Source organism: Frankliniella occidentalis, unplaced genomic scaffold (assembly GCF_000697945.3).
Source record: "Frankliniella occidentalis isolate FOCC.00 unplaced genomic scaffold, Focc_3.1 Scaffold220, whole genome shotgun sequence".
Lineage (NCBI taxonomy): Eukaryota > Metazoa > Arthropoda > Insecta > Thysanoptera > Thripidae > Frankliniella > Frankliniella occidentalis.
Genome location: NW_026267346.1, coordinates 315,268 through 325,253, shown reverse-complemented (window position 1 = coordinate 325,253; position 9,986 = coordinate 315,268). Strand labels below are relative to the sequence as shown.

Genomic DNA, 9,986 nt, shown 5'->3' with positions numbered 1-9,986 from the left:
GGAGCTGGTGGGGGCGCCCAGCCCAAGAACCCACAGAGCTCCACGCGAAGAAAGTGGTCCTGGAACTGGCGGGGGCGCCCAGCCCACGCCGCCGCCGTGCTCCAAGTAAAGATGAACCTCGCCGTGTACAAATAAGGTGGTCCTGGTGCTGGCGGGGCCGCCGGGCCCACGCCGGGCTCCAGGTGAACCTCGCCGACTACAACGTGGTCCTGGTGCTGGCGGGGCGCCCGGCCCACGCCGGGCTCCAGGTGAAGATGAACCTCGCCGACTACAACGTGGTCCTGGTGCTGGCGGGGCGCCCGGCCCACGCCGGGCTCCAGGTGAAGATGAACCTCGCCGTCTACCAGGTGATCCTGGTGCTGGTGGGGGCGCCGGGTCCACGCCGTGCTCCAGGTGAAGATGAACCTTGCCATCTACAATGTGGTCCTGGATCTGGCGGGGGCGCCCTGCCCACGCCGGCGCCGCTTGCCAGGTGAAGATGAACGTCGGCGTCTACAAGGTGATCCTGGTGCTGGTGGGGGCGCCCTGCCCACGCCGGTGCCGCTTGCCAGGTGAAGATGAACGTCGCCGTCTGCAATGTGGTCCTGGATCTGGCGGGGGCGCCGGCGCCGGGCTCACGCCGTGCTCCAGGTGAAAATGAACTCAGCCATCTAGAATGTGGTCCTGGTGCTGGTGGGGGCGCCGTGCCGACGCCGGCGCCGTGTGCCAGGTGAAGATGAACGTCGCCGTCCACGAGTCGATCTTCGAGCTGGTTGGGACGCCCAGCACACGCCGCCGCCGTGGTCCAGGCGAAGATGAACGTCGGCGTCTACAAGGTGGTCCTGGTGCTGGCGGGGGCGCCCGGCCTACGCCGGGCTTCAGGTGAAGATGAACGTCGCCGTCTACAAGGCGGTCCTGGAGCTGGCGGGGCGACCAGCGCACGCCGCCGCCGTGGTCCAGGCGAAGATGAACTTCGCTCTCTACAAGGTGGTCTCAGAGCTGGTGGGGGCGCCGGGCGCCCAGCCAGCGCCGCCACCGTGGTCCAGGTGAAGATGAACCTCGCCGTCTACAAGGTGGTCCTGGAGCTAGCGGGGCGATCAGCGCACGCCCCCGCCGTGGTCCAGGTGAAGATGAGCGTCGCCGTCTACGTGGTGGTCTTGGAGCTGGCGGGGGCGCCCAGTCCACGCCGCCGCCGTTCTCCAGGTGAAGATGAACGTTGCAAGGGGCACTGGGCAGGGTGTCCATGAAGTTAACGTGCGTGTCAGCTCGGTCTGGATGGGCATGAAGATGCACTTTGGCGTGGGGCGATGGTAATGTACTGGTTTAGTGTAGTCTGACACTCGTGATTTAAGCTGCTTGTACAGTGGGAGCTGTGTATCTCACATTTACGCGCACGCATCGCTTTTGGATGCTTAGGGTCCAAAGACCAGCCCCTGTCGGTGGCGTGTGAAAGAGGTGGACGTTGTGCTCAATCAACTAGCAACTATCGGTACAAACAATGTGTAACATTTGTCGAAAACATTTGTCAATAAAACTAGAATTTGAACTTAAGTTTTTTTTCTGGAACCCATTAAAGATACTAATCCCGACCATATACTCCTGTCCTGGCTCACATGTCCTACTGATTTAATAAAACTCATATGAGAAGTGAAATATTAATAATTCGCAGTTCAAATCATATTTAGCATCATATTTTAAATTCTGATATACGCATACTAAAAGTTGATATTTGTAAATAAAGATTTGATTAAACCAAAGCTTGGCATCTTTTATCATCCATTAATAAAAATACTTCACATAACTGACCACAATCATTTTATCCTTAAATATTTTAATTAATGGCTGCGAATGACATTGTCTCAAGCATATTGCAGTAGTCACTTAATTTCATTCCGCTTCAGTCCATCAACCCGGGTAATTGGAGCTCCAATATCAACTCATTCAATATTCCTTAAGAGAAAAACTCAGCCCATGAGAGGGGGCTGGGAGAGTCACAGCCCAGCAATTTGAGTTCCATGTTTACGCTCACATTGATATGTAACCTGAAAAAGCTTATGTCTTGTGTCTTGCCTCGTGCCTCTTTCCCATTTGAAAATTAAGTAGTGAAGAACCAGTCGACAGAAGTATTATTTTACGTAAAAGATTAAAGGTCTGAGAAAAAAAATCAATTTGAAAGATCACATTATTTAATACCCAAAAGGTAAACAAAGGTACAAAGCCTCTTTCAAGGTATCAGTCTTGAACAAATTTTAAAACCAGATTAAAAGTCAGAATACTTTAAAAGTGAACACATTAAAAATCTAGCACAGTTTAGAACTAATTCTAAACTGAGTAGAGGAATGTCAGAATAACTAATCAAAAACCAATAAGAATAGCAAAGTCAAAAGAAAATGAAATCGTTCTAAAGGTTTACATACTAAAATGATCGACAAAAAACTTAGAACAGCTTCTCCCAGGTGCGGAACCTAAAGCCTTCAAATGGACATCCCTTCTTGGCAGCCTTCAGTTTTACAAGGCAAGGTTCACAGAAAACATGTCTACAGCGAATCTTGCAATTTTTCGGATTTGACAGACAGATTGAGCACAGGCCCAAGTGAGGATCTTCATCTGGGGGAAGTACGGGCCCGGCAGGAGCTTGAGCTTGAGCTCCAGAGCAAGTCTGAGGTGGGTCAGCAGTCCTCACCTTCTTCTTCGGCATGACTTCTGGAAATAGAGAGAAGCAAATGAGACAAATGAACCTATAAATCGTGAGAAAGAAAGTATCAGGGTTGCCAGAAAGACACAGGAGGGCTAACTCTGTTAGGTTTCACCACTTCTCAGGCACGAAGGCAATAATAGACAATTTATTTAAAAATGCAGACGTTGACTGAAATCCACATTGATTTTAATAGTTCAAATACAAGAGCAGTTCCGCTCTCTTAATCTAGTACGTCTTGTGTTTCATTCCTTGACATTACTTGACCAAAATAACTAACCATGATTCGTGACAACCCTTGATTCTTGTAAACAATGTGAATGTCTAACTAACCTTGAGATGTCTCACTGCTGTCACTGAGGAAATGTTTCCCTCCTGAAGTCTTATCCTTGTTTGATTTGCTAGGAGCGTGATTTTTGAAGAATGCCGCCATTTGAGACATGAAATTACCTTTCTCATTCTTATCCTTAGAGCGTTTGTATGGAATATCTGGGGGAAGGAACATTAAACCATCAGTACAGCAATAATAAAAGAAACAGTCAACGATGCCACTACCAGCAAAACTGACACTTACTCTGGTCTGAATCAGAGCTGGAAGTATAAACTTTCGGGGCTGGAGCAGATGATTTACGGACTGCCCCAGTCGATTGGGAGGGTCCAGGGCCTGCCATTGCAAAAGATCCAGCTGATGATTTACGAATTGCCCCAGTCGATTGGGAGGGTCCAGGGCCTGCCATTGAAAAAGATGTAGCTGATGATGGCCCAGCTACGGAAGCATCCCTTGCAGGTTGGAATGGCTTGAACGTAGTGTTCAGGGTAGCAGTCCTTGGAAGTGAGGCACCAGCCCCATCTGTCAAAAGGAATTGAAAGTTTTGATTGCAGAAACATTCTTATTTACTTCACAGGTAGTTATGATTGCATGATACTTACAAGCTCCACCGTCATCACTGTACATGCTATTGTCAGATGGTATAACGACAACCAAATCATCCTCACTGGCGCACCTGGGGGTTGATTGGTTCTTGTTCGCAGGCTTTTCAAAATCTGATAGCCAAGAGTCATCTGTACATTGAGGTGAGTTTAGGTGTCAGATAATAGCATGAATGTAGACAGTAATTAAAACAACTAACCTTTCGACTCTCCTTGATGTTTCACTGGTTTATTCACACTGACTATGGGATTCGTCTTCAGAGAGGCAGTTTCAGCCCCGTCATCCATTAGACACAAGTCTGCAAAAAATGTAGTCATGTTATAACATGCTTAGCAAGTAACTGAACAAATTATACACCTTATTCACATGGATTTACCAGCGAGGGTCTTAGCAAGGCTACTGATGACCTTGGCTGTTGCTGCTTTATCAGTTGGATAGATATCTACAACAAACAAATGGTGTGTAAAAGACAATTGCTTTCTAAATAAGCGTCTCAAAATAATTCACATGTGAAAAAACTCACTGAACGTAAAAGAAATAGGCCCAGGGCTGGAGTCCTTGACAGCTTTCAGTTCATTGCTAGCCATAGACACAGTGCCAGCTGAAGGCACGCTGTTAGCATTAGGCTCACTCACAACCAAAGGCTCATTGTTAACCTTGATCTCGTTTGTAGCTGAAGCAGGCTCCTCATTAGCCACAGCAGAAGCACCATCGCCATTGATAGTATTGATATCCTCGGCTTTAGTCTGCTCTTCAGCCTCTGGGTTTTTCGGCAGCAAACCCAACATCTGGAGGCGCTTCATCCGCATTTCTTCTTGATCTAAAAGAGAGAATGATACTGTAAAATATGAGTCAGCAGTGTGCCATACATCAATAGAGTTCATTTCTGAGCCACTGTAAATCTAATGATGGATCTGGGCATATATTTTTCAGCAAAAGGAATGGCTTGACACATTACTCATTATCAGAATGACAGAAATTGAAGTCATACTATGTGATCTCGCTTTTGAAGTTAACATCCAGAATTTCCCTAAAAAATGGTAATGAAAAACAGGTTGAAACATTTCTGATTCATTCAACCAAAGACTACATAATGCCACTGTGTTTATACCCAATTCTGAAGATTAAAAATCATACAGAAAGAGCTTTACAAAGGAAAAACTTGCACTTCCAACAGTAAAATTTTTATTTATCAGATTAGTAAAACCCCACAAAATATGTGGTCCTTAATGCACTGAAAGAAACAAGCTCCACTACATTACCAGTAACTTTTCCGAAAAAAATCCTGGGCGTCACAGTGATTAAGAAAGTGTTTAACTGGTGTGTACATACAAGTGCTCAACACTATATTGCACAAGTTTAAGTGATTGACTTGATATTTAAATAGTTTGAAGTATTCAACAGTAAATTTGACTTTGGTTCAAAGTTTCAAGGCAAACCCTAATGGTGAACACTTTTTAAGTGTTCAACTTTACTGTTCAACACCTGATGGTATTAAAATATCAAGTCAATCACTTAGAGGTGTGCAACAAAGTGTTGTGCACTTGCATGTGCACGCAAGTTGAACACTTTATTCATCAGTGCAACTTTAAAAGTGAGATCATAAACATAGAAGCACTCTATTGACATGTTGAAATTTCAATTTTCGGCATTCAGATATTATCAATGTGTTCAGCTGTTACTTTAGATGACAATACACCCCAAGATTCTACCTTCCGAGGCTCAAAGACTAATTTAATCAAAATGTACTAAGAGAGTGCTTTTCAGGCAAAAAGAGATGTTTCAGATAAGGATTAAAAGAATGTTAGGGTCGATAATCACTGACCATAAACATTTGTACAATATTAGACAATAATGTTCTCACCGACTGGGGTGGTCAAAGTAAACTCATCAGCTGACATGCAAGGTACATACTTGAGGGCATTGGTTAGCGTGCAAGTTTATAAATCACTCTACTGAGTACGGCAATCAGACATGCCTGAGCCTCAATTCCTCAATCCACTAAAATGAAAAAATAATGTATCTCTACACTAAACATGACTCACCGTTTCTACTCATGGCTTCGAACACTGGCAGTCAGCAAGAACCTACAAGGGCCAAGATTGATGAGAAAGCTGTAGTTTACGAAGTTCACTAATTTCAAGATTCTTGGACCCGAATTGTCCCTCCACAGATGATTCAATTTAGGAGCTACAGTTAATAAAGAGCATTGAATACTACAAGACACTGAGTTTAAACTACAGATGGAAGTTAAACCACCTAGGGGAGGGAATGACCACATGCATTGCACAGGGTCGGCGATTGAAATTCGAAAAAAACGTGGTGTCGAATCCCTAGCCAAAAGAAATATATGAAACAAAACGGGCCAGGAAAATCTGATAAACGAGAGAAACTCGTTAAAACTTGACGATGTGGGAGAAACCTAACCCTAGCAAGGTGGCGTCCTCATTGTTTCACAACATTGATTATGATCGTGTCGTGGCCACACTCAAATAAGTTATTGATATGAACGAACGAGGCGACACTTAAAACCTCTTTCCTTGAACAAGTTAACAGACCATTGAAGTATGAAGGCTAAACGTTCAAAACTATATGTTTAGGTTCTTGACTTGTTTGCACTAATAAATATCCCAATGAGCGATAAAATGAGATGAAAATGAAATAGAACTAGTAATATTCGGCTTGGAAACAAGTCTTGGTCGACAAAACCTTGCAAAGAAATAGGACCGCGAGGAGCGACACACACTTCACCTACCTTACGATGTGACACCTTCGCTGGTCGAGCGCGATTTGACTGTTGCTGAACCGTGTTGCTTCGATGGTCGAGGTGATGCTCGGGATCGGCGCAGAGCGGCGGGCTACGGGGTTCTCACTACGACGCCCAGGGGCGGAAGTAGACAGGCACCCACGGGAATCCATTTAAAAAAAATACTGTATTAATTGGAAAGGTGTTGTTTTTGAATACACGGGGAAAATTTTAATGGCCGATCTACAAATTCAAACGACCGTATTAAATTTTCATGGAAAAGCATAAGAAAAAGTGATTAAGTGATGTGCGGAGTTTATGTTGGTATTTACTATTTCGTAAACCTTTCCGGTTTGTAATTGTTTCGGCCTGCATCTGCATTCGAGAACGAGAAGAAGAAAAGAAGAAAGTCTGTCGGTCTGCTGCTGTTGTGTTTTCAATGCGAGCCAAAACTTGTGTACAGACAACTGACACTGATGATTGTTTTTATCCGCTATTTCGTTTGTGCCCATGACTGAATATGTGTGCGGCTGTTGCTATCGATCCTGGGAAGTTTCAATTTTCCGAAGTGTACCACAGAAACGACGGTTATTCCTATCACGCGAATCGCGTCATTAACGACCCTTATGTGAAGACAACCTTCTTAAGATGTGTCAAGTACACGGATCGAGCTCTCCACTGCCCTGGCCGAGCCATACTCTATGAAAGACCAGGGGAGGCTCCGGAATGGAAAGATAGACAGGGTCACGTTTGTGTGAGGGACCGCCTGGCTCCTCAAGAGAGACAACTTAGGCATAACATTCTTGAGGCATGCAGAACGAGAGACTATGTGGCACCACGCACTCTTATCAACCAGGAAGCTGAAAGGTCTGTAATTAATTAATTAATTGATCTTCGATCTGCATGTTAATGCTTTAAGTCAAATGATGTTAATTTTGTTGTCCCATTCATAGGTACCCAATTGAAGTTGCTGCTAGACTCAGGCAATGCAAGCTTCGACATGCAATGAAGCGTGCCAGATATCGCTTGTACCCTCCAGCTCCACCTAATTTGGACGGCCTTGCAGCTATTCTTGAGGACCCCCAGAACGAACACATTGCTGCGACTTCAGACAAACAAGATAATCTCTATGCCGGCACTGTAGGACCCGCTGGAGAAAGGTGTACAATCTACGTGTCCAGAAGAATGCAAAGAGTCATGAGAAAGATTCGTGAAGTCTTCTCAGATGCCACTTTCATCCCCACACCTTTACGTCCCAATGGTAGACAAGTTTGGCAAATTGTCTGTGTGCGACGACACAATGTAAGCATATGAACCCATTCCTTACAACATGTTTCCAGGTCTTAAAAACTTCAAAGCATTTACTGTTCATTTGCTATTGACCGACCAACTTTTGTGGCTGTCATGAAAATGATGTAATTTTTTTAAAACTCTTGAGCCCTTTCAAAGTTGTGGAGTGAAATTGAAACACTTAAAGAGAGTGCTGAATAATCAATTATAAAAATCATGTTTCTTTCATTGTATTATGATATTTGACTTTTTGCATATCTGATTTCAGGTAATCCCTCTGGTTGTTGTGCACATGGAGACAAAAAGCTATGAAGCATATAGAGCTGTGCTTCTTTTCCTACAACAACTAGTTCCCAGGTTCAGACCACGAGTTGTAATGGCTGACTTTGAACAAGCCCAGCAATTAGCCTGGCGTGAAGTTTATGGTTGTATCGTGAGGGGATGCTACATCCATTATGTTAGAGTAAGTATGGACACATTTGCTTGTGTGTAGGGTATATTGCTACTTTAACTTAAAGCTAACAAATTGAACTTTTTTTTTACAGAATGTAGGAAGAAAGGGGAAGAAGTTTGGTTTGACCAAGCGTCTCCTCCGTGATGAGCCAGAACTTAGATCTATTTTCCGCTCATTTATGGCAATTCCACTCCTGCCTCATGCAGAAATGCGTCATGGTTTCTTGGTGCTGGTGCGGAGTGCAATGAGAGAAAATGTCATTCAACACATGATCAGATTTTTAGCATACTACATCAGAACATGGATGCAAGGTCCAAACTATGAAATCCTATCTGTCTACAATCAGCCGGACAGGACCAACAACGCCTGTGAGGCAGCCAATAGGGTCCTAGGGATGGAAACTGGACCCCATCACCCAAATATTTGGCACTTTATCCGTAAGTTCTTGAAGATTTTAAAACTTGTATCTAGAATTTAGATTTAGCTATTACTTTTATGAGCTTTTTTGTTTGTGAATTTTGATTCTGTTGATTTCCATAAGACTTAACAGCTAGAGCTTGCCAGAGCCTTTAAAGAGAGCCTGAACAAAACTTTTCATCTAAAATGTTACTTGTTTCCCCAGAAAATTAACCTTCTTAAACTGAAATTCATTCCAGATTCTTTGAAGAGGTACGAACGGAATGCATATGCTGACTATACGGCTTGGCGAGCTGGGCAACGTTTCGGAAGGCCTCGTACTACAGTAACTTTAAGAAATGACGCCTACATCAAGAACTACACAGCTGACCTTCTCAATCATCAAATTTCTGTTCGGAGATTCCTTCGAATGACTTCAACCCGGGTGATGGGGCTCTACAATAACATGAATATGTAATGAAGTGTTAAACATTTAGGGTAAAAGAACCACCTGGAATGTAAATTATAGATTGTTTATAATGACCTACCTTAAAGTATTGAAATGAAACGAATGGAGGGTACTTTGAAAGAGTACAGCCTCCTCATGAGATTGTTTGCCCCAAAAATTATATTTATTAGCTTTTTCAAATTCCCATGTATTTAAGTTACCTAAATTTTTACTTTTCCTTGTTTCTAAATTGGTGTGCTATTAAGGTGTCTAAATCTAGACCTAATGTGTCATGGTCCCAAATTACAAAGTTATCTATTGCTCTTCAAAACGTGGACATTTGCTCCATAATTCCAATGTGTGAATAAATTTCATATCAATGTCCCCTTTATATGCTGCAAAGTTTGATGTTTTTGAAGCTATCGGAGTAAAGACAAAGTTAGTGGTTACATCTCATTTAGTTCATCTAGATATTACCTCCAGTACTTTTCAAGTAATTTCCAACCATTAGTTTGGGCTAGTGTGATTTTTAAGTAAAATAAACACGGCTTATGTTTGGCACGGTTTTATTTTGGCAATAAATCTTTTTCATTAATTCACCAATGTTTTAGTAATGTTACCTGATCAAGAATTAACATACAACAACTACACTTATATGGTAGGACATTTCAAAAACTTCAGAATCTTGCCAACTAAATAGGAGCATAGTCTCACATTTACATTTATCATTGCTAAATGTTGGGGGAGAAGGCGCTTGAGACCTAGTGCAGGGTGCTGCAGTTTCTGCTCGCTATGGTACAAATCACAATAAGGAGAAACCTGACTGCCGGCTATACACAGCTGACATGACATGGTTCTAGCTTACTAGCCTAATGTGTCGCCAGGCAAAGATTGGAATGGAGGTCAGCCAGTGAAATGATCTGCTTCCCCGCCAGATCCAGGACCAAATTGCAGACGGCGACGTTCATCTTCACCTGGCAAGCGGCGCCGGCGTGGGCAGGGCGCCCCCACCAGCACCAGGATCACCTTGTAGACGGCGACGTTCAT

At 43.6% G+C, this 9,986-nt stretch overlaps 2 protein-coding genes across 3 annotated transcripts; one reads left to right on the top strand and one right to left on the bottom strand.

Moving 5' to 3' along the window:
- Window positions 1–1,889: 1,889 nt before the first annotated feature.
- On the bottom strand, window positions 1,890–6,507 carry LOC113212184 (uncharacterized). Of its 2 annotated transcripts, XM_052272714.1 has the most exons (9): window positions 6,361–6,507; window positions 5,651–5,692; window positions 4,129–4,425; window positions 3,982–4,047; window positions 3,805–3,903; window positions 3,605–3,736; window positions 3,249–3,524; window positions 3,008–3,163; window positions 1,890–2,682 (listed from the first exon to the last, which is right to left on the bottom strand). In XM_052272714.1, the coding sequence occupies exons 2-9, from the start codon at window positions 5,661–5,663 to the stop codon at window positions 2,417–2,419; spliced, it is 1,305 nt and encodes a 434-aa protein (XP_052128674.1). In that variant the 5' UTR covers window positions 5,664–5,692; window positions 6,361–6,507; the 3' UTR covers window positions 1,890–2,416. The 2 variants fall into 2 exon arrangements, with proteins under 2 accessions (XP_052128674.1, XP_052128675.1); XM_052272715.1 differs by lacking the exon at window positions 6,361–6,507 and having other exon boundaries at window positions 5,651–6,153.
- A 671-nt stretch (window positions 6,508–7,178) lies between these two features.
- LOC113212190 (uncharacterized) lies at window positions 7,179–8,668 on the top strand. Its single transcript, XM_052272709.1, has 5 exons — window positions 7,179–7,222; window positions 7,305–7,653; window positions 7,910–8,104; window positions 8,187–8,532; window positions 8,637–8,668. The coding sequence occupies exons 1-5, from the start codon at window positions 7,179–7,181 to the stop codon at window positions 8,666–8,668; spliced, it is 966 nt and encodes a 321-aa protein (XP_052128669.1).
- Window positions 8,669–9,986: the final 1,318 nt, after the last annotated feature.